At 39.1% G+C, this 25,814-nt stretch overlaps 1 protein-coding gene across 8 annotated transcripts in view; it reads right to left on the bottom strand.

Annotated features, from left to right (window-relative positions):
- LOC109429236 (MICAL-like protein 1) overlaps nt 1–25,814 on the bottom strand; it is a 131,246-nt gene that overhangs the window by 28,179 nt on the left and 77,253 nt on the right. For all 8 annotated transcript variants that reach the window (XM_029862858.2, XM_029862855.2, XM_029862853.2 and 5 more), the window contains exons 3-5: nt 13,768–13,929; nt 7,001–7,185; nt 6,845–6,906 (exon numbers count right to left, since the gene is read on the bottom strand). In XM_029862858.2, the coding sequence (XP_029718718.2) occupies nt 6,845–6,906; nt 7,001–7,185; nt 13,768–13,919 (399 nt within the window). In that variant the 5' untranslated portion in view covers nt 13,920–13,929. The remainder of the gene's footprint in view (nt 1–6,844; nt 6,907–7,000; nt 7,186–13,767; nt 13,930–25,814) is intronic.

The raw sequence follows: 25,814 nt of genomic DNA on the forward strand, positions 1-25,814 counted from the left end.
AACTCTATATTGAGCTATAACTCAAAAACTGTTCTACTTAAAATTTTTTGAAGGTCGGTTTCAAAATCAGCACTAAATTGTGCTTCAAAAATTTTGGTCGTTGGCAGAAGTTCACGACTTTCGTTTTATTTTGTAAACTTGTGTATACTGTGCTGTGAATGGTCGGCTTGGACGGGCTTGATGGTCTAGTGGCTACCGCTTCTGATTCGCATGCAGAAGGTCATGGGTTCAATCCCTGGCCCGTCCCTTTTCATCCTACTTTGTATCTTTCTATCCACTTCCTCTATCTCTCTCTCTCTTCTCTACATATACAACTCATGTATATTCATATGTTCATAGCCATCGCTAGAACCAGAAACGAATTGGAAAAAAGTCGATTCCCTCCCTTCTACTTTCCACTCACAGCACAGTGTATATAACGCCTACAAGTTATGCAACCAAAGCGTGCTGTGCCGCTTGACCTTATTCACCTCATTCACCACACAATCTATCACTTTACGAACACTATAAATAACCCCCTATCCATGGATCGCATCACCGACCCAACGGTGACTCCCAGATCTCCCATCCTTTCCGTCTAACAAATACCCCAGTCCGTGCTGGTTGTGGGGATGCAGAGGTGATCTCGGTCTTTAATAGCAACAACCAGCACACTCTAACATTCCTTTCCCTTCCCAACTGACTATAAGGACGTGGCCGGCGCCGTTATTGATCCAAAAATGTATGAGCTGCTAGAATTGCACTTTGAGAATAAGTGGAGTGTCCCAGCCCTTATTCATTTGGATCTCAGTGCAATTGGTGCCAGCTCAGATCAATCACGGAGTAGCAACCATTGACATGTATAGTCAGATTTGATCGTTGATCGTTTGTGTATATTGTGCTGTGAAACTGGGAAGGAAGGAAGCGAAGCGGCTTTCAACCATCTCTGTTTCTAGCGCTGGCTATGAACATATGTTTATATATGAGTTGTATATGTAGAGATTCTCGAGGAGGGAGAAAGTATATATAAAAATACAAAGTAGGAGGAAAGAGACTGCCAGGGTTTGAATTGAACCCAGGGCCTTCTGCATACGAATCAGAAGCGGTAGCCACTAGACCACCAAGCCCGTCAACAAACAATACAATCACAATCAATGAGCTTCTACTGGTAAATTAATGCACACAAATGTGTCACAATTGTTCCAAGGGTAGAAGTTCACCAAACAGGTAACCCCAATTCACATTTTACAGTTATTGGCAAAGCGTGGTCAGCGTTAGGTTTTATTTACCGGCACGCTTCGGATTTCACTGACGTCTACGCACTGAAAACACTGTTCTGCGAACTAGTATAGAGCATTTTGGAGTATGCTGCTCCAGTTTGAGCACCGTACCATTTATCGCAAACGTTAAGGATTGAGCGCCTACAACGTAGATTCTTGCGGTTTGCATTGAGGCACCTTCCATGGTTGGATCCAACTAAACTTCTAAGTTATTCAGACCGTTGCAAACCTATCAATTTAGAATTCTTGGCGGTGAGGAAAGTTAAACTTCAGCGATTGTTCATCTTTGATCTCCTCAATGGTAACATCGATTGTCCAACTCTTCCCTTAAATGTTCCACCACAACAATTCCGTAGCTCAATGCTTCTTGCAATTCCGCTTCATAGAACCAACTATGGTCAAAATAGTCCTTTTTGTGCGTGTATGAAAGCTATTAATGTAGTTAGTGCAGACTTCGATTTTAATTTGACCACCAGACGGGCTTGGTGGTCTAGTGGTTACCGCTTCTGATTCGTATGCAGAAGGTCCTGGGTTCAATCCCTGGCCCGTCCCTTTCCTCCTACTTTGTATCTTTCTATTCACTTCATTTCTCTCTCTCTTCTCTACATATACAACTTATGTATATTCAACTTATATGTATATACAACTTATATGTATATACAACTTATGTATGTTCATAGCCATCGCTAGAACCAGAAACGAATTGAAAAAAAAAGTCGTTTCCCTCCCTTCCAATTTCCACTCACAGCACAGTGTATATAACGCCTACAAGTTATGCAACCAAAGCGGGCTGTGCCGCTTGACCTTATTCACCTTATTCACCACACAATCTATCACCTTACGAGAACCCTATAAATAACCCCCTATTCATGGATCGCATCACCGACCCAACGGTGACTCCCAGGTCTCCCATTCTTTCCGTCTAACAAATACCCCAGTCCGTGCTGGTTGTGGTGATGCAGAGGTGATCTCGGTCTTTAGTAGCAACAACCAACACACTCTAACATTCCTTTCCCTTCCCAACTGACTATAAGGACGTGGCCGGCGCCGTTATTGATCCAAAATGTATGAGCTGCTAAAATTGCACATTGAGAATAAGTGGAGTGTCCCAGCCCTTATTCATTTGGATCTCAGTGCAATTAGTACCAGCTCAGATCAATCACGGAGGAGCAACCATTGACATGCATGGTCAGATTTGACCACAATCCCGGTCGGTAGGCCGGAAGAGATAATGGACGGAACGGAACAAAAACCGTAAAAGGCTGCCCGCCATGGTATGGGCTGTGCAACAGCTGCACATAATCATCGACTTGTTAGCGGCAAAGCACTACCGTGAAAAGCTCATGGAGTCCATGTCAAGCCGCAGGGCCCGAGAAGATAAGAATACCAAAGTTAACCCAGACTGAGGGCTTCGTTTTCGTGGGTAGCCCGACAAAGATACCAAACCTGATTGTATACCTAAACAGTCACAGAAGCGAGCAAGGTAACCATCGAAGGATGAGCTATCCGGCGGCGCCCGCAAGGTCAGGTGAGAATTAATCCCAAGGGAAACGAATCCAGTGAGTCGGGTCCTAACTAGGCATCCAGGAAGACTGGCAAGAGCGGGCCTGAGAAGGCCGACCCGTCACGAATTGAAGGAAGCATGGGGTTGTGAGCTTTTGTAGATGCTCAGCCGCCATAGGTTAGGGCGAGTCAGGACGAGGACGCTCCTTGCACCCTTGATAGGCGAAAGAAAAAGACGAAACGGTCAGGTAGAGCGGTTGCCAGCAAGCAATATGAGGGGGATGCTTTCATATCAAAACAAACAAGTCTAAGGTACTTGGAGATCTTGAAGGCTATGAGACGCTAAGCTCACAAACATTGACGAATCTAGCTTTTTCTTTTTTTCTTACTAACTCTCCTAAACAAACAGAAGAAAGAGAAGGATGGAAAGAAGGGGTTCCGCGGAACCCCTTTTCATCCCGCTCATTCTCGTGTTTGTCAAGGAGGATGAGTAAGAAAAAAAAGCTAGATTCGCCAATGCTCACGAATGTGGGAGTCGACGTACGCAGTTTCAGACGTACGCGTGCCGGTGACATGATCCTTGAGCTTAGGAAAGACACCGCGCGCTAGAGCCCTACCTACAAATGCTTGGCGAAGAAGCAGAGATGAGAACTCTCATAACTGAAACGGCTCTCCAGTACGAAACCTAAATGAGATCATGGATGTGGAGGAGCTCTACACGGCCCTGTGGCCCATAGTGCGAGGTGCAGTTGTCACAACGGTCGTTCGGTTGTAAAGAGACCCGTTAGGGGCACACGTAGCCTTGATTTGGCTACCTGTGGCGAATGATAATGCATCCGTTAAAGTCAGAAGCTCAAGGTGGGTTAGTCGGTGTACTCGTTAAGTATTTACCAACCAACGGAGGCTTTTTTAAGTTGTTTTGACCGAGACATAAGCCCCAGACAGAAGCAAGCTGTGCAGGCGATGCAGAGGCGAAGGCCATAAGGCGCTAAACCGTCCAAATGTTTGATCTTTACCGAGAAATCTGAGAATAGCCATCATCCAACGCAACGCGGGGCCCAAAGTGCCCGGGTTTCAAGCGAGCCTCAGCAGGTAAATCACACTAGTGCAGGTAACGCAGCTAAACCTGAACCACTGTGAGGCAGTCCAAGATCAGCTGCGTGAGGGAGTTACTGAGGATGTATCGGATCCAAATCGCGTACCTGTCGACAACGGTAAATGGGTTGTGGACGCATCCAAAATGGCAGCAAAATGGACGACGGGTCAATACCCAATCCAAGAGATCGTATCTACATGTCGTGAGGGTTTCGTGGTCGCCAAGGCGAACGGGTCTCCTTCTATAGCTGTTATTCGCTCTTCTTGGTGGTCAAAACAGCAGTTCACATAGATGCTGGACTGTATGATAACGGAGTTGACAGGGCGAATGTCGGTGGTAATAGCGCGTGACTTCAATTACTGGGCTATGGAATGGGGGAGCTGGTTCTCGAAACAACGGGGACAGATCCTGTTTTAACCTTCCGTAACTCGCGCGGTTGACTACCTGCTTCAGCACCACACTAATGCTGAGTACAAAATACAACAGCGCGATCGCTCGAGGGTTAAGAATTCTTCTTCTTCTTCTTCTTGGCGTAACGTCCTCACTGGGACAAAGCCTGCTTCTCAGCTTAGTGTTCTATGAGCACTTCCACAGTTATTAACTGAGAGCTTCCTCTGCCAATGACCATTTTGCATGTGTATATCGTGTGGCAGGCACGAAGATACTCTATGCCCAAGGAAGTCAAGGAAATTTCCTTTACGAAAAGATCCTGGACCGACCGGGAATCGAACCCGTCACCCTCAGCATGGTCATGCTGAATACCCGTGCGTTTACCGCCTCGGCTATATGGGCCCTTAGGGTTAAGAATTGGCCATGTTCAATGTCGGTCTATCTAATTTCGATACAAAAAGTAACATTCACCAGGATGGAACAGAGTCGACCATCGACGTCATGCCTAACAAGTAGCTCGAACTGGAGAAGAAAAGGATGCCTTAACTTACAGCGGCACCTGGCGGTTCGCTACGTATCAAGCGGACGGAAGAAAGGGCGACCAGGCCAAGTACTCGCAGAAGTCCTCGAACATGCTTCAACGACGAGGTTTATGGCTCCACCGTGAGCGAAACTTCCGGTTGGTAGCAGTGATCTTGCATTCATGCGACGCCATCACGTCTAGGAAAATCCACTCCAGTAATAGGTAACCACCGGCATACTGCGTAACGCTTTTTTACGGGAAAGACGAGGAATGAAGTGAGCACGTACTGATGAGAAGCGGTATGATCAACGTTTCGCTGCAACTTTTCGCTCAAGACCGGAAAAAGGTTCATGACCCGAGTCCTTGGCCTGCATTTGTTAGATCGCCGGAGTGGGCGATGAAGGGAAGTTCCATGATGAGGGACTTGTGAGAATTGCAATATTCTTCTCCCAAGGTAAAACCCCAGTTCCGGATATATTTGAAAAGAAATGAGGTTTTTACGCCTATTTGAGAGAGACATATGTTGCTGGTCTACTCAAACAGGCTTTTCTTCATCTGAAAGCTTCATTAAGCATAAGCAGATGAAGCTTGTTAGAGAAAAAAAAAATAAATAAAAAATAAAAATATTCCGAACATGGCCTTAGAAGTAGCGAACTTGTTGAGGACTGGAACTGCCCAGAAAACTCTAGTGTAACAAGAGTGGCATTTACTATTTTGAGTAGTGACCCTCGACGTAAGGAATGGTTCAATAGCGCCAGTTGGGCAGCTATTTACCCGAGCGCTCCTAAGTCTGGATACCTGATCCTAAGTCGATATCCAAGTACCTATAAAAGATTCTCAAAAACTATTTTCATAATCGAGTACTTGTAAATGACATAGAGGTGAGTCGGAAGTGCTTTGACGTAACCTCAGGAGTACTGCAAGGTTCCATCCTAGGGCCGGTTTTATAGAATGTTATGTACGACGACGAGGTAAAGAGAGTTGAGTGTTGCCCACATGATCGCAGTTGTAGAGAAGGTGGCGCGTAGGCTCGAGAAGTGGCTAGATCAGTCCAAAGCATGGTTTTCAGAGTTCGGATGTCGGCTACGCAAGACATACCGGTGCCCTGTGGTCGAACCTGCTATTGGACAGTTGGCCGCGCGGAAGACTCTCCGGTATGTCGTTGTTCAATCTACTAGGTCGAATCTGATCCCAAGGCTTGAAATGGTTCCCGGAAAGGTCCGAGATAGACAGCGCCCCATGACAGAGCCCCTTCGTTGCCGTCGTAGAAAGTTTCAGCCCCCAACTATCTAAGCCTTTAGGTGTCTGTTGAGCAGATTTAGTGATTGCTATGGGCAAATGAATATGTCTATATAAATTTTATGTGTAATAGAATGAATGTAAATAACAAATTACAAAATCAGAGGAAAAGGACGAGTTAGGCACTTCACTAACTCCTCTGCTGCAATCCGCCGTGGCCATTGATCGAAGCCACTGATTATACTATGCAGAGAAGGATCATCAGGGACTTCATGTATTCTAACTTCAATTGCTCACAGCAGGTATGAAAATTTCCTCCTTCATACAGGTTTTAACGAAAATTTATACATATTAATTATTTGCTTTATATTATCATTTCCAAGTATTAGTAAGGCTATAATTTTGACCTCTATTGATGATTGTTATATTGTACGTGGTTAAAATGTTTCCAAAAATGATACCATTTGAAATTTTGTTTGTACAAATGTGTCAAATAGTATTCTGAACTCCAACATACTAAATATTTGTCTCGGTTTTCAATAAAACATCTTATCTTCCACTACACCTTATAACATCCTCAATTTTGTTTTCAATTACATAAAATATAAGCAGTAGTGATGCAACCCCTAGAAAGCTTCCCAATGACGCAGACAAAAACCGTTGAGCAGACACGCGGAACATGTTAGTAAAACGATCACGTACAGTTAATATTTCCCGGTGATTTGTGAGAGCCAGAGCCAGTTAAGAGCCGATAAGAACACACAAGCAGCCGTTACTACGTACCCGCACCATCAGAGACAAAAAAAAAACTACAAAAAGTTGGATTTCTCTTACCTTGCCGTCCAAACCGTCCGTCGATTTGGGTTCCTTTTCGGTTACTTTTTTGCTGGTTGGCTCTGAATGGGGATCGGAACGGATGAGACGAAGAAATACTTCAAAATCTAGTACAAGTAATGGGAACTTTGTATTCCAAACGCAAGAATGACGTACCTTGATTACTGAATACTCGGTAATATTGCGACAGGTAGGTTAGTATTGAGAATCGGTCAGGCACTTCGTACTTTAGCATATCAGCGGGGTCCAGCAGTGACGGGATGCCGAGATGCTTTTCGGCGATGCTGAATGCTAGTTCATTGTTGTAGTATATGTCTTCTTTTTTCAGGGCCGTAAAATCTCTGTTGAAGGAGTAAAAGAAATTCAAGCTCATTCATTGTTTTTTGGAATAACTACTAAAAACTTACGGTTTACTTAGTTTTAACTAGGTGGCCCAACACCGGAAGAGGAATAAATGAGATTTTTTTTATATCAGAGAAAAAAAATAAGGAAAGATGGATAATAAATAGTTATTAGGTAAAAATTACTTAAAGAAATTCTATTCTACATAATAAGCAAGGCGTCACACTTTAGCAGGGCAGTACAGTAGACGTTCGATAACTGCATAATGTTTACGTTTCACTTAGCGAACAAAATTCGATAGCTGCAACGTCAGGCAGGCGTCAACAACCCATCAATAGATGTTAAATGAACGTAAAATTCATTCGACTGTTCATTTGGGCTAACTTGGCGCATCATTTTGACAGATAGCGATGCAATAACTGCAAATTTGTTGCACTTACCGGACTTGCAGTTAAAAAGCGTTGCCGTTGAACCGCTTGCAGCGACCGAACGTCTACTGTGGTTGGAGGAAACTAGGATTCATGCAATATTTCAAAACACTTGTACTAAAAACATCGCAACATGTCTGAGAAGGCTTCGTTGCCATGCGGTTAGCGGCATCAGTCTTCTAGGCGGAGTGTGGGATCGATTCCTGCTCCAGTCTAGGAAAGCTTTTCATCAAATGTGTTAGTAGCGTTCACAGCCTCTGGCTGAAGACGGTGTATATTACTTAAAGCTTATTCAGAACAAATGTTGTGCATAAGAAAATGTAATACTGACGGTAACTATGGCAACGACCGCCAGGGGACGTTTCTAGGAGAGAGTCAAGACTGGTTGCAGGGGTGTTTTAGGGAGCTCCAGGGTGTTTCAGGGATTACATGGAGGTCTCAGGAGCGTGTCAGAGGGTCTCAAAAGGTGCCTGGAGGTCGCAGAGTCGTTTTAGGAGATATCAAGGGGTTTCAAGGGGCCCATATAGCCAAAGCTGTAAAGGCGTGGGTATTTGACATGACCATACTGAAGATGACGGGTACGAATCCTGTTCGGTTCTGGAACTTATCCTAATGGAAATTTCCTTGATTTCCCTTATCATAGAGTTTCTTCGTGCCTGCTACACGATATTTTTACACACAAAAAAATGTCATTGGCAGAGAGAGCTCTCAGTTAATAACTGTGGAAGTGCTCATAGAACACTAATCTAAGAAGCAGGCTTGTAACAATGGGAACGTCACGTTAAGAAACCCTTGTAACGCCCTTTAAAGGCTCTTGAAGCCTTCTGAATTCCCCTTAACACCTTTTGAAAGACCTCTTGAAACCTGAACGATCTAAATAGAAACCCAATACCCTTCAGATAAACCCTGAAATGCCATCAAACGCATTTGAAACCTCCATAATCCTATTGGAATGTCCTTGAAACATTTCTCCACCCCCTCTAAAGTTCCTGCAACCCAAAGCTCTTGATACGCCCCCGAAATACTATCAAACCAACCTAAAACCCCTAACACCGCTAAAGCGAGAGATTCCTAGTTATATTTGCAGATCAGACGACCAATACTCACAAGAGTTCATAAAGTCACTTTAACCCTCTAATGCCCAACCCCGTCATTAAACGGGTATAGTTTGAGCATTTGTGTATTATTTCTTTCCTGGGCAATCAAATCTTTTATACTTTTGGCTGTTATTTAGGACTGTTCTTAATATCTCAAAATGGTTTTTGTGTCTTTTAAAGCTTATTAACCCTTTGAAGCCGGATTTATTCCAAGCGTTGTGGAGTTTTTTCAGCGTTTTTCTGTAGTTTTGATGATCAGTAGCATAAAAACTGTAGAATATTATGCAGAATATTTTTTCTGGATATCCTAGGTCATCCAAACCATTCTTAAGTTTAGATCCTTAAGTCTATGGGTGTAACGGTAACTTCTTTCATTATACAAAGCTACGATTTGTAATCTATCATGCCCAGTAGGTCTTCTGAAAGGTTAATAGAAAATATCAGATCGGTCGGGTTACCCTAGGTCATCCAAACTGTTCTTGAGTTTAGATCCTAAAGTCTGCGGGTGTAACGGTAGCTTCTTATATTATGCAAAGCTATGATTTGTAATCTATCATATCCAGTAAGTCTTCTGAAAGTTCAATGGACAGTATCAGATCAGTCGAGATATCCTAGGTCATCCAAACTGTTCTTGAGTTTAGATCCAATAGTCTACGGGTGTAACGGTAACTTCTTTCATTATACAAAGCCACGATTTGTAATCTATCATGTCCAGTAAGTCTTCTGAAATTTCAATAGACAGTATCAGATCAGTCGGGATATCCTAGGTCACCCAAACTGTTCTTGAGTTTAAATCCTTAAGTCTGCGCTTGTAACGATAACTTCTTTCATTATACAAAGCAAGGGTAATCTATCATGTCCTGTAAGTCTTCTGAAAGTTCAATATACAATATCAGATCAGTCGAGATGTCCTAGGACATTCAAACTGTTCTTGAGTTTAAATCCTAAAGTTTACGGGTGTAACGGTAACTTCTTTCATTATATAAAGCTACGATTTGTAATCTATCATGTCCAGTAAGTCTTCTGAAAGTTACTGGGTTTTTTTTTAATAATCTGTATTGGTATCTCAATCAATTTTTACATTCTTCACCTTAATCCAGGTGTTTTGTGAATTATTACACACTATTATCCTAATTTGGTAAAATAAATTTTATAAGTTACAGTGGTTCTTTTTATTAACTAAGCTTCATAACAGTAAGGAAGTCCAAAACATCCCAAAAATATATAACAACGCATATTGTTCCTCAAACTGCTTTGGTAAGTACAGTGGATTATGTAAAACAGCTTTACGTAGTGGCAAAAGCTATTACACTAGTTTACAGCATTTTTGAACTCGGTGAGCTGATGATCATTTTTGGTGTAGAATCATGCCCTGAGTTCGAAAACGCGAAAGAAAAAAAATACAGTAGAGCGGAAACTTTTTCGACTTTCCATACAAGGTTGATGATTTGAAATCGATTTTTGTTCTATTTTTAAGCAAAGTCGCTCACTTCAAACATCTCATTCTCCGTAATCAATGCTCCGATTGAGCTGAATTTTTTACTGTAACTCACCTACATATGATATGTCAAATAAACGTCGAGAAAGAATTTTTAAATTGGTTTTTTCTTACTGAAAAAAATACATAACCTCAATTTTTTTTGGGAATTTTGCTAAAATTTAAGGAGTTCGTTCCTAAAACACGGCAATATCTTAAATTTCATCAATCTGACGCAAAACCTGTATTCAGATGATCGAATGGTATTGTATTCAGCTTTTAATTTATGGATAAAGATTTAAAAATGGTTGGACAAAACGCAATATATTTGAATTTTAGTAAATTACATATTTTTAAAAGTTGTAAAACTCGATATTGAGCTAAAACTCAAAAACTGTTCTACTTAAAATTTTTTGAAGGTCGGTTTCGAAATCAGCGCTAAATTGTGCTTCAAAAATTTTGGTCGTTGACATAAGTTCACGACTTTCGTTTTATTTTGTAAACTAGTGTTATCACAAGTGTAGACCTGAAGCTATGATCTCCGGAGAAATGTTGTTGATCTGGAATATCTCAAAACTATTTTGAAATGACTCATGATATGCCAGAGGGATTACAGATTACAGTTCAAAGATTATTTTGAGAATAGCTACTTTTACTATCAAGAGCTAACCTTCAGGATAGTTAGGACAACCTCAATGTTCCAAAAGTTCATTATATATAACTAGCTGTCCCCGGCAAACTTTGTCCTGCCTACTGCGTTTTCTGACGTTTTAAGTCCCTAGCAAAGCCCAGGACCCCGTTCAAAATGTTTGAAAACCCGATTTTTGGAAACTCTCAAATTTCCCATGTATTATGCCTCATAAACCTTCCTCGGGTGAAAACTAACATAACAAAACTCAGACGACCCAAATTGGACCATCCGTTCTCAAGCTATGCGCGGTCCCACGTATGCCACTGCATTTTTATATATATAGATAGATAGACTTGGTCCAGTCACCGCGATTGATTATGAAACGTTACTCAGTATGTCAGATATAGCTAATGTTACGAGTGTAGACCTGAAGTTCCGAACTTTAAGGTAAATTGGCTGGTCTGGAATATCCCTGTAGTGTATCTAAATGACATTTGAGATTTCAAAAGCTTCGCGGATCCCAGCAGATTATGCAATACTATTATGTATGGTGAAAATACATAATGTTATTCTTGTAGATTTGAAGAACTTCATTATAGAACAGTTTGAATGACCCTGAATATCCCAGAGGTTAATAAGAAGCTGATAGACTTCAGATTGCTCCAGTAACTGCGGTTGAGTATGCAACGTTACTCAGTATAACAGATATGGCTATTGTTAAGAGTGTAGACCTGAACTTCCGAACTCCAAGGTAGAGTGGCTGACCTGGATTATAATTATCCCTATAATGTCTCTAAATAACATTGTTGATGTCAAGAGCTTCACGGATCCCAGTAGGTTATGCAATGCTATTTTTTGTGGCGAAAATATTGATTGATTGATTTGTCTTTATTAAAGAGACTTTCAGCCCTTGGCTGGTTCGTCTCTCGGCGAAAATACATAACATTATACGTGTAGATTTGAAGGACTTCACTATAGGACAGTTTGGAACACCTAGAACATCCCAGAATATAAAACAGCTGTTGATATTCTTGACGAAGGCTAAATGAATACATATAAACGTAACCTACATCCAAGTTCAGCTTTCAGAACAACGGGTATGTCAAATATTTCATTTTTAAAAATTTCATGGTGTTTAGGATGTTCTAGGTTATCAATGAAGTCCCAAATACAAATATTTTCATTTTTCCCTAGAAGAAGACTCAATTTGCAACAATTTTGCCGAAGACAGTATTCTGTTTCGAATGTGTGAATTTGTACAGTCGTTTCTATGTTGGGGTCATATATGACCCCTCCGGCTACAAAGGGTTAAACCTAGAGCGATCGCCCTGTTGTATTTTGTACAACACGCTGGATAAATCTCAATTTTTGTACTCAGCAATAGCGTGGTGCTGGCGGTGGATGCCAGGTTAAGATTTTATAAAAATCATTGGAAAAACTATGTTTTGGTCACCTTTCAGATGTCATTGTTTCTTTTGTATTCAATCGCAACATTTAACGTATTTTTTTTCTCAATCATTGTATTATTGTAAAAGAGTTTAATGGAGTTGAATACACACTAAAATGATTTCCCTTTAAATTACACGGTAAATAAAAATTTCCAGAAAAAAATAAAATATTTCAACAATAATTATAAAATATCAAAATGTTTTCATCTTTAAAAAGTCAGTATGCTAGGAAAAATATAAAAGTGTAGGGATGTTCAAAAATAAAAATTAGAAAAATCTAAAACCAAAATTCACAAAATCGAAAATTAAAAAAAAATCTTTCAAAACATGTTTAAAACGATTTTTGATAACGAAAAACGATATTTAGATCAAAATCAAAAATTAGGGTATTGAAGGGTTGAAAGTCCTTTAACATACCTATGTTAATGTTTAAGTCAACAGATTGAGATATGCCATTTTTTCAATAATTGGAGCATAGATGCAGTCAAATTGACCGGATTTCGTGAAGATCGTACCCTGGCTGATGAGTCCATCTCGAAACTACGGAGACTTGATCCCCCGTGTTTCTCTGAATCTAAAAAAAACTAAGCGATGTTATCCTTTTGTAATCACTTTTAGAATCCTTGAAAAAGTTAATACCCTACATCGAAACGTTGAATGTCCAAATCAACTTTTAAGTTACATAAAAGACTACAACGCTGATAAAATTTCATTAAAATAGTTTTCAGCATTTTTTAACCTACTTCCTAACGAAAGGCTTAACTTTAGCTGCAAGTGTATTAGGTTTGCATTGAATTATTTTTGAATGCTTTCAATCGTTCATTTTCAATCCAAAGAAATATTTTGACCTACCCTAAAAAATCTCCGATAACATTGTGAAAGTTCAGCTGAATCAGCTCAAATTTTCAGTTTTTTTAACCGCAATCTTTTCCTATACTAGCATCGCTACAAACATCTACTCAGACAACCAGTAATCGTATAAAATGTGGCGTAATGACAAAGTGGAGGCCATATGCGATGCGTGCATGCTTCCATTTAGGCACACGTAAAATGTACGCATATCGACTCCACTTTAACATCTTATTCTACATCTCATACGATCACTGGTTGACTGAGTAGTTTCATTTTCTTCAACTGATGTGCAAGCAGAGCCCTATTTCAAAATGTGTCAAAATAAAAAATGAAGAGAGATAAAAATCATTATTACTGAAAAATTAACAACAGAAATTCTAAGTTCTTACGAAAACATTGTAATATGGAATAAAAAAAACTGACTTAATCTGGTTTGGTCTACTGTGGGTTAGCAAAGTCATTCTCAAAAGTCATAAAATTACATGCTTCGCTTCAAAATATCCTCCTACCAGTGCAGTGTTATTTGGAAATAGAAAAACCGCAGCATGCACTCGTTAGAAAAAGAGGGCTCGATGTCAAAAATACAATCCACCTCATCAGTACCCCAGTACCCTTGCTTACAACACAAAAGCAACTCATCATACTCACATCAAGTCCGGACGGAAGTTGTGAATAATTGCACAGAAAGCGAGGCCGTCGCGCCAGGAGGTGCTCATGTTTGTGACCCGAACATCCTTATAGCCCTCGGTGACGCGGCGACACCATAGTTCTAGAGCCTTCGTACCACGGCGTTCTGACATGCTAAGGTATCTGCGAAAAGATGGAGAGAGAGAAAAAAAAACAAGCAAATAAGTTAACCATGTTCGAAGATAGAAATAAGTCAATGTATGTTAGTAGCAATGTGATTTATTTGCATACAAGGTCGATCAGATAATACTGGCTATTGCCTGGCTAGAACTATCCCATAAATCTTTGCACGTTCAATGTTTTGTTGAGCTTTGTTTGCCTTCAACAAGTTTTAATTGATTGTTTATACACAAACCCGGCTGGAATGGCACCGAGTGTGTATACGGTTGCCGGTCTAAACATCAAGCGAGTGGCACCGTGAGTCGCTGGGTAAGCGCGGTGATCAGCGGTGGGTGATATATCAAATTTCAGCCTGCAGTGAAACCAGGTGCAATGTCGGATCAGTTTGATCTATATGTTCTGCTCAATACGTGAGACAAAATAGAACTTATTGAATGTATGGATTACAACATGAAGTTATGTTAATTCACACTTCTTGTGTTACAGCGGGGACTGCATGGAAGGTTTCAAAATATTTGTTTTAAAATAAGGACGGAAGTACACAGGGTCAAAAGTTTCAAGGAAAGAACTCAAGAAACATCATCTGTTTGACAATAATGGAAATTCGATCGAGTCAAACAAAATGTTTGAGCAATGACTTCTTTTTGGACAAATACCTATTTGACCCTGTGTACTAACGGTTGTTTAAATATAAATGAATGAATTAGGGATGTGGACTGTAAAATGATGAGTCGACGAACTGCAAGTTAATTCAGCCTTGTGCATCCTCGAGTGAATATGAACATGTACAATAATCGCCAGTTAACCCTCCAGTAGTCGTGTCTTCGGGCGCCCTCGGCGGCATCACGCTTACGCTGTGTACCACAAGTATACTTTGTTCATGGTGCGTGTACTCAGTACACGATGCGTCCGCTTTCGGGATGAGAGAAGTATACTAAGCTGGTAGTTCAGCCTACCAGCCTAAAGTCCTTCTGACTTTAGTTAGATTGATTATGTCTGTTCTAGCTTTCATTGTCTGAGTATGAAATACGGTATCACATCAGTTATAGGGGAGCCCGGCCCAAAATGCACTGATGGGATAAAATGGTCTAACTCATCAAATCATTCCTGAATGTGATTTGATCATTTCTATTGGTAAAAGATATATTTTCATAAAACATCCTTCTAAAAGCCAAGTAGGCAAACCTATGGATTTTTTTTTGATTTCTCAATAAAAATTCAACTTCTGGTATTTCTTGATTAAGGTTTTCTGGTGATTTTATTTTCATTTTGCTGCATTTGGTGGGGCAATAAGTGCGCAAGTCAGTCCAAAGCCGATGGTAAAGCGGGATAATAGTCTTTGCTGACCACACAAACGCCATGGGATAGGAAAAGGGTATTTTGGTGTGAGATTAGGGTGTTGTTACAGACTTGGCAGTGCTACACCGATGCAAAATAAGTCGCATGCCTTCCAAAATCGAATAACAATAATCCACAGAATGACAAGCAAGTCAGAGAAAAAAGAGCGTCTAATTGTTTGTCAGTTATAACAAACGGACACTCCTACCCTCTCCGACTCACCTCACCAATCACCTCGGAGAAAATGCCCTTTCAGTTCCGGAAAATGGATTTTTCCCAATTAAACCTTTAATCGAATTATCCGCGTGGTCTTGTTGTACATGAGCATGAGCATGAGCATGATTGACCGCCCGCGGTTGCTCCTCTGTTATTGCAAGGACAACTGCATTTACACAAAGAACCAACAGATGATGCTTGGATTAGCTTTCTCTTCATTGTGTAAATGCTGGAATCCCAATACACTAAGGTCTTTTTTTACACGGCTTTTTTTACACGGTTTCGCGAATTAACACGGTTTTTTTTACACGGATTCGCGAATTAACACGGTTTTTTCAACTTTCTCGCGCTAAGTGTCTAGAAGGGAACTTTTACTATAAGGAAGAAATGGGATTTATGGGAAAGGGTTGCAAAAGAGTTGAAAAGTGGTATGAGGTGAAGGCGGATGATGATGTAAGAGGTCTGCAGGAAAGGGATGTGTGGGGGGTCTGTTTCTTGAAGGAGGGGGGGGGGGTTAATATATGGGGGGCTAGGAGGGGTTAAATGGGGGGTTTCCTAATGGTGATTTTTGGAGTATGGTTCAGCGTCCTACAGGTCCATGGAGCATAGTTCTGAAGAGAAGTAATTTTATTCAAGGATATTCTAGGGCATCCAAGAACTTCCGCGAATAAAGGCCTTAAGATCTATAAGCGTAATGGATGGGTTGTAGTCACATTTCTGATACGGTGCAACATCCTACAGGTCCTCAGAGCAAAGTTCTGTAGAGACGTAGTTTTCAAAGATATTCTAGGTCCTCCTAGAACTTCCGAGAATTCAGGCCTGAAAATCTACGAGCGTAATCAATTATTTTTGCTATATTATTGATGCGGTATAATATCCTACAGATCCATGGAGCATAGTTCTGTGGAAAAGGAACTTCCCAAATATGCTCTAGGTTATCCAAGAATTTCCACGAATAAAGAATTCAAGATCTACAACCGCAAAAAATGGGTTTTTGTTAAATTACTGATACGGTGTAACATCCTACAGGTCCATGGAGTATAGTTCTGAAGAGAAGTTATTTTCAAGGATATCTTAGGGCATCCAAGACCTTCCGCGAGTAGTGGCCTTAAGATCTACAGGCGTAATCTATGGATTGCAGTTACATTACTGATACGGTATAACATCCTACATGTCTATGCAGCACAGTTCTGAAGAGATGTTGTTTTCAAGGATATTCTTGGGCATCCAAGAACTTCCGCGAATAAAGACCTTAAGATCTACAAGCGTAATCGTTGAACTGTAGTCACATTACTAATACGGTGCAACATCTTACAGGTCCTTAGAGCATAGTTCTATAGAGACGTAGTTTTCAAAGATATTCTAGGACCTCCAAGAACTTCCGAAAGTTCAGGCCTGAAAATCTACGAGCGTAATCAATTATTTTTGCTATATTATTGATGCGGTGTAATATCCTACTGATCCATGGAGCATAGTTCTGTGGAAAAGAAACTTCCCAAATATGCTCTAGGTCATCCAAGAATTTCCACGAATAAAGAATTCAAGATCTACAACCGTAATGAACGGATTTTTGTTAAATTACTGATACGGTGTAACATCCTACAGGTCCATGGAGCATAGTTCTGAAGAGAAGTTATTTTCAAGGATATTCTAGGTAAACCAAGAACTTTCGCGAGTAGTGACCTTAAGATCTACAAGCGTAATCGATGAATTGTAGTTACATTACTGATGCGTTGTATCATCCTACAGGTCCATGGAACATAGTTCTGAAGATAAGTAATTTTCAAGGATATCTTAGGGCATCCAAGAATTTCCGCGAGTAGTGGCCTTAAGATCTACAAGCGTAATCGATGGATTGTAGTTACATTACTGATACGGTGCAACATCCTACAGGTCTTTAGAGCATAGTACTGTAGAGACGTACTTTTCCAAGATATTCTAGGACCTCCAAGAACTTCCGCGAGTATAGGCCTGAAGATCTACTAGCGTATTCAATCAATTGTTGTTACATTTTCTAGCGTATTCAATCAATTGTTGTTACATAGGTAATTTCTTTGGAAATTTCCTTTACTGTTAAAGTTTTTCTTCAGACAGTCTTTTAGGAATCCCTTTAAAAATATGTTCATGAACTCCTCCTGGAATTCTTTCAGAACATCTTCCATGAATTTTGGTAAGACATTTCTCTTGGAATGTTTCTAAATATTTTTTAATAAATCCTTGTAGGAGTTCAATCATGGGTTTCCGAGGGAGAGTTTTCAGCATTTTCTTTAGCAACTCTTTCTAGAACCATTTCAGAAAAATCCCTAAGATAGTTTCACATAATCTTGAAGGGCTTCGTTCAAGAATATTTTCTGGGATTTCTTCAAGAATTGGAAAGACAATTTATTCAGAAATTCCTCCAAGGGTTTTTCACAAATTCTTCCATGAACTCCATTTGAATCTTACTAAGGAATTCCTTTTGAAATATTACTTGAGACTCCTTCAGTAGTTTAAGCGTTTCCCATAATTTTCAGTAAAAGATTACCTTTTCCATGGATTTTTTGTTATTTTCATTTTCAGAATTTTCGAAGAATTCTCAGCGGTTTGAGATATTCCTCCACAGATTTTTACAGAATTATTTTATGAAATAACGTAAATCATGTTGGAGTTACTCTTCGAGGGTTACCTGAAGGAAATATTTAAATAAATTTCTGATGAGATTAAATTTTATTGAAACTATTTTAGAAACAATCGTTTATAGCTCCTGGAGAAGTCCTTGGGGAATACCTGGAGGAACTCCTGAGATTCGACACAAAAGTTCAGTTAATTTGACGAAGTGGCTTAATTTCCCCAATAGAGGGGTAGGAAAAAAAAGTCCTGAGATGGATTTAGAGGATTTTTAAGTAGAATTTTATGAGAAATTTTTGGGAAAAATCAAGGAAAAAATACTGAAGAAGTTTCTAAAAATCCTTGAAGGCATTTCTAAAGGACACCTCTGATAAGTTTCTGAAAGAACCCTTGAAAAAAATCATCAGAAATCCATAAAGAAATTACAGACAAAAATACTAGAAGAATTCTTAAATAAATCTCCTAATGATTTTTTGAAGGGTGATTTGGAACAAACCCTGAAAGAACTCATGGACATACTTCTAAATAGAGGAGCTTGTGAAGTATTCGTAAGGGAATCACCAAAGCATTTTCTAAAATTGTTATTTATTTTTCAAGGAGTCCCTGAAATTTGGAGAATGCTGTGCAATAATTCCGAAAAAAATTTCTGAAGATATTCTTGGAAAAACGTTAAGAAGTAAATCCTGAAGTGAATTCTAAAGAATCCCTGAAGAAAGGTTTCTAAAAATCTCTAGAGAAGTTTACGATCCCACTTGTGGAGGAATATCTAAGGATCTTCTAGGAAGCCCCTTAGAGGAACCTTTTTCAGAATTTTTTGGAGAAATTCCTGATAGAATCCTTGGAGTAATTCCTGAAAAGCACCCTAACAGAACACCTACAAACATTTCGAATTTTACCATGACTATACTGGTCTGAAATGAGTTTTATTAAATAATATCCTTAGACGAGACGTGCGACGTTGTGAATTTCTATCTAGAGGAATCCTTTATAAATTTCCTGGTAAACGTCCTCAAGGGTACTCTCTGACATTTATAGCATAGTTCTTATGAGGATAGTTTTTATTGAAACCTCTGATTGACATACGTTTAAACCGTTTACACAAAATAGATGAAAATTGTAATTTAGATACAAGAAAGAAATTGTTCTGTATTGACGTTTTTTTGATGACTAGAATTTGCTCTTCACTAAAAAAAAAATTAAAATTTTGGTCACGCCGATTACGCCGCCGCCGTATAGGACGAACGGCGTGCGCCGCCGCTGCCTCGAATTACTATACACGCCGCCGCCGATGAAAATTGCTTCGGCGCACACGTCTACTACAGGTCCTTGGCGCAAGATTCCGTTAACGTGTTCTAGGTCATCCAGAACTTCCGCAAGTAAAGGTCTGAATCTACTAGCGTAATTAATCAATTGCTTTTACATTACTTATATGATGTTATACAGATTTATGGATCACGGTTCTATAGAGAAGTTATTTTCAAAGATTTTCTAGTTAATCCAAGATGTTCATGGAAGTTCTTGGAGTACCTAGAAGATGTTTGACAATTATTTCTCAACAGAACTATGCTCCCTGGACCTTTAGGACGCTATACTGTATCAGTAATGTGACAACAAACCATTGATAACGCTTGTAGATCTTCAGGTCTAAACTCGCGGTAGTTCTTGGGAACTTGTATTGATTGCGCTTATAAATCTTAGGTCTTTACTCATGGAAGTTCTTGGAGGACCTAGAACATCTGTGGAAATTATTTCTATACAGAAAAATGGTTCATGGACCTGTAGCATGTTACAACGTATAAGAAATGTAACAACAATACATTGATTACGCTTGTAGATCTTAAGGCCTTTACTCGCGGAAGTTCTTGGAGCTTCTAGATTATCTTTGGAATTTATTTCTCTACAGAACTATGCTCCCTGGACCTGTAGGACGCTACACTGTAACAGTAATGTGGCAACACACCATTGATAACGTTTGTAGATCTCAAGGCCTTTACTCGCGGAAGTTCTTGGAGGTCCTAGATTATCATTGGAAATTATTTCTCTACAGAACTAGGCTCCCTGGACCTGTAGGACACTACAATGTATTAGTATTGTGACAACAAAAAATTAATAACGCTTGTAGATATCCAGGTCTTTACTCATGGAAGTTCTTGGAGGACCTAGAACATCTGTGGAAATTATTTCTATACAGAAAAATGGTTCATGGACTTGTAGCATGTTACAACGTATTAGAAATGTAACAACAATCCATTGATTACGCTTGTAGATCTTAAGGCCTTCACTCGCGGAAGTTCTTGGAGGTCCTAGATCATCTGTGGAAATTATTTCTCTACAGAACTATGCTCCCTGGACCTGTAGGACGCTACACTAAATCAGTAATGTGGCAACAAACCATTGATAACGCTTGTAGATCTTAAGGCCTTTACTCGCGGAAGTTCTTGGAGGTCCTAGATCATCTGTGGAAATTATTTCTCTACACAACTACACAACTGGACCTGTAGGACGCTACACTGTATCAGTAATGTGACAACAAACCATTGACAACGCTTGTAGATCTTCAGGACTTTACTCGTGGAAGTTCTTGGAGGACCTAGAACATCTATGACAATTAGTTCCTTACAGAAAAATTGTTCTTAGACTTGTAGCATGTAACAACGTATTAGAAATGTAACAACAATTCATTGAGTACGCTTGTAGATCTTAAGGCCTTAACTCGCGGAAGTTCAAGGAAGACCTAGTATGTCTTTAGAAATGAATACTCTTCAGTACAACGCTCAATGGACCTTTGGGATGTTACAACGCATGTAGCAAGAAATTATTGGCTATGTTTGTGGATCTTCTGGCCTTTACTCGCGGAAGTTCTTAGAGATCAAAATTGGAGGTCATGTTTGAAAATGATTTATTTACAGAACAATGCTCCGTATACCTGTAGGATGTAGAACAGTATCAGCGATGTAACAACAATCAATCGATTACGCTCGTAGATATCAAAGCCTTTACTCGCGAAAGTTCCTGAGTGTCCTGGAACATCTTTCTCTACACCACCTAGCTCCGTGGACCTGTAGAGTGTTGACAGTCTCCTTGATCCTTCGTTTCGTCCGTCTAGACAGTCCTTATCACCCCAAAATATCCTCTACGATCTTTCTTGGAAACAGTATGCACTCTGCTCCCCATAGCCCATCCCTTGTCCCCTTCCCCACTAACCCCTAGATTCAACCCTTACTACTACCCCCCTCCCCCCCCTTTTCTTATTACTCTCTAAAACAAACCTCGGATATCTGAAGGTGAGGACATTTCAAATAGATTCCCTCAGTTTTTTTTTACACGGATTCCCGAATTAGCACGGTATTATTTTACACGGTTTCGCGAATTAACACGGTTTTTTTTACACGGATTCGCGAATTAACACGGTTTTTTTTACACGGATTCGCGGATTAACACGGTTTTTTTTACACGGGACGTATCCCCCGTGTAAAAAAAGACCTTAGTGTACTTTTCAATAAGCAATACCAGCGCCGGCCGCGTCCGAATGCAGGTCAATTGAGGATAGAGAAGGAAGTGATGACGTGATTCTCGCTTAGGCCAATAACCGAGGAATTCTCTGCGTTACTACGAGAAATCACTAGGAGTTTGGACAGGGGAAATGGAGATGTGTTGAGGATTTTGTCGCGGTAAACGATTGTAATGTTTTGATTCGCGATTAATAATGCGCTCGCGAAGAAATACCCTTCTAAACCTTGGACGACGAACGCGATCTATTGTGCCTCAAAACTCACCCTACATAAGTTATTCATCCGCAACTAAGGAGAACACAATGCCAAACACCGACGCATCTGTAGTTTGCGTTTCCGCGCGAGACAATGCTGAACACGATCGATTCACAAGTATTAACAAAATAACACGTGATAAATAAATCAGAAAGATCTTACCGCATGGTTCGCCGTCTATCTTTTACCGACCCTCTCTTTTTCCAGAAATTTATGCAACCTTTATTTGAGTCAAAACATTTATTCATTTGAACTAAAATATTACAAAAGGGCCCATATAGCCGAGGCGGTAAACGCACGGGTATTCAGCATGACCATGCTGAGGGTGATGGGTTCGATTCCCGGTCGGTCCAGGATCTTTTCGTAAAGGAAATTTCCTTGACTTCCTTGGGCATAGAGTATCTTCGTGCCTGCCACACGATATACACATGCAAAATGGTCATTGGCAGAGGAAGCTCTCAGTTAATAACTGTGGAAGTGCTCATAGAACACTAAGCTGGGAAGCAGGCTTTGTCCCAGTGAGGACGTTACGCAAAGAAGAAGAAGAAAATATTACAAATGTCGACACCGAAGATGACGAACCATTCCAATTCTTGTGTGCATGCAAAAAAATGAAAGCAAAATATTTATTATCAACTAAATGTGCATTAGGAACTAGTGCCGACACATGACGTGACGAACTTTTCAATATTTGTGAGATAAATACACAAAAACCAGAGCAGAATTTTATACATCCTTTTAGCATTAATTATTATGATAAAATGGAACGAGCTCACCAATAAACATCCTTCGAAGTGGCCAGTGCGTATGTGCTGCAGCATCTTCCACTAACTGGCCTCGAAATCACATTGAACCGCTACAACAACACACGGGTACGACGATGTGCACATTCAAATTGTCGACGACAACGCGGCCGATCCGAATGAAAAAAGCGGCACTTCCACTTTGCCTCCAAAAACACATTATCCGCGTGGTCTTGTTGTACCCCTAATAAGTAAGAGCAGGAAAGAATATCAAATTTATAACAACAGAATCACATAGCCTGTTTTTATATCATAATTTGTTATTGTTAACTTATCAAAATATTACTTTTTAATAACATGTTTTGTTGGGCAATCTTATTTTGTTATGTTCAAGTTTTTGGGATATAGCCATAAGATAACATTTCAATAATATATTTTGTTTCGGAACAAGTTTAGTTATTATTCTACTATAGATAATAGGGTGCCAATGAAAATCGACTTTTCGAATTTCGAAAACGGGTAGCGCTCAAAAGTTTCGTCTTCTCAAAAAAAGTCACCATGCAAAATTTCAGCTCAATCGGACTTCGTTAAGGGGTGGCCCAAAGCGGTCAAAGTTTGGCTGTTTTGAAACACGAAAAAAGTCCCAAGGTAAGGGATACATGAAAATTTCAAAATCAAAATTTTTTTTTGATGCCAAATGTCTTAAAAGTGCATGAAACGTCGAGATCTGGTGTTATCTCACAAAAAAATTGTTTGAAAAAAATTGACTTTTTAGGACTTAGAAATTTTTTGAGTTGGGTAGTGAAATGAATTTGAAATGGACGATTTGAATTTAATTGCTGAGATATTCATGGTATATTCAATAATACTGAAACCTGTCTTATATCATCGTTGGCAACTGCTAGCATACTATATTATATATTTCGTTAGGGTGGTTCACTTATTTTGAATTAGGGTGGTCCTTTTTGTAGAAAAATAAAAAATAAGATAATAGAATTAAAATATCTCTTATATTTTCGTAAGCCATTATAATTTCAATATTTCATTAGAGTGGTTTATTTATGTTCCATTAGGGTGATTCTTCAAGATGGAAATGAAGAAAAAAAAATTTCCAAAATAAGTCTTAGTTCTTGTATTGTTTGAAATCACTATTCTTTATTTGCAACAATTTGTTAAAATATTTTTATGCAATTCTGTGTCATAATTTCTATTTTATATTACTCATTTCAGTATCATAATTACCAACTTTTCGGTACCGGTTCATAATGCAACTGAAATGAGTTGCATAATGAAAAATAGTTGCATAATGTTCATAATGTAACTCATTTGAGTTGCATTATGAACATTATGCAACTCAAATGAGTTGCATTATGAAAAAAATCATTGCATAAAATTTTGTATGGAACTCGTTGCAAAACTCGATTTTTTCAGCACTCTTCGTATTTATCCAACTCGGCAAGCCTCGTTGGATAAATGTACGACTCGTGCTGAAAAAATCAACTTTTTGCAACTCGTCACATAAATAACTATTATAGTGGAAAGAAAAGTTAGCACGATTTAATGTATTCATTGTAAAAATAGATTTAACAAATTGGTTTCAGTCTTCGTGTGCTGCAGTGGCTGCAAAAAATGACCTTAATTTAAAAAAATCGCTCAAAATCTACGAGACTTGACGAAGAAGTTGCCAAAGCAGTATATAAAGGGTTCTTGAAACATCTGCAGTATTTGGATAGCAATCTCATCGGATTGTGTTTATTTGATGAAACGTTGGATATCGCAGATAAAAAAAAATATATTCAAGCTTTGCACACATCAGGTAAATATGTTGTTCAATTTATTACACAGAATATATCTTTCTAACAATATTTTTATTTTCAGATAACCAAAAAAATGTGTCTGCTAAATCCATAGTCGAATCAAACGATGTTTCAACACTAGAGCTGCATCTTCAATTTGTTATATGAGTGTTATATAATGAGAACTTGGAATTATATTTTCACGGCACATAAAGGGTGGTACGGTTAAAATTTGGTCAAACAATTTTTTCATAACTTTGGACTGCGTGCACCAAAATAGCTGATTTTTAGACCAGTAATGGTGCATTATATGTAGCTAATGCCATAAAATTTTCATCAAAATCGGTTTAGTTTTTGCGAAGATATTGTTTACTTCTGAGATCTGCAATTTTAAAATTTTGTGCAAAGAGGCTTTAAAAACAAGAACACATTTTTACTGTTTTATTTATATAGCCAGAAATACTGAACCGAATTCAATGATTTTTTTTCTGTATATAAAGAATGCATGTCCAAATGTTGTGTAAAAATGTCATTCAATTTGATTTTGCTGTTTCAAAGTTATATTTGTTTAAGTAGCACCCTGTCAGTTTTTTTCATATTCAAACTGCCACATCTTTGGAAGTATTCAATTCATACATAATGGCTCAAAATTTTACTTAGATCTTATTTGTATAATAGTATTATACTGTAAAATTTTCATATGAATCGGAGCAGTATTAGTAGTTTTATAACCAAAAGAGTGCTCTACTGATCTTAAATTGTCAAAGATTTACTATGGAGCGCCTTTGTACCCAATTCTAAAAAGACAGGTCGTTGGTTTTATCTATATATCAACCAATTAATGGATTTTGATGGACATTTTATGGCATAAGCTACACATAATGTACCATTACTGGTCCAAAAATCAGCTGTTATAGTGTACGTAGCCTGGCGTTATGAAAAAAAATTGTATGATGAAATTTTGACCGTACCACTCTTTAAATGACTTCGACAAATGTCCAATATACTATGCAGCAGCATGATCAGAATAACTATATCAGATGACTTAAAGATCTGATTTTTACAGAACTGTTTACCATTACTCATACATTCAGCTATTCCTATCATTACTGCAAAGCACATCGACCACATGCCTGAAATTAAAGCTTCCTGAAAGATATAATCCAAGCCCAGGGGGTTTTCTGGTTTATCTGCCAAGTATTTCCAAGAAGATTGAGAAACACATGGAGGCACATGGTTGTTGATACCTATGCGCTATCCATGATAAGGGCCATTCAATAAATCTTTTGAGATTCCTCAGAAACTCCTGTTGGTATTCCTCTAGAAATTCTTGCTTATATTCCTGCAGAACTTTTTCCAGGAATTTTTGCAGGAACTCATCTAGCCGTGTGTCCTGAAATTTATGTGGGGATTTATCGGAT

The sequence above is a fragment of the Aedes albopictus genome, chromosome 3 (assembly GCF_035046485.1).
Source record: "Aedes albopictus strain Foshan chromosome 3, AalbF5, whole genome shotgun sequence".
In the NCBI taxonomy this organism is placed as follows: Eukaryota; Metazoa; Arthropoda; class Insecta; order Diptera; family Culicidae; genus Aedes; species Aedes albopictus.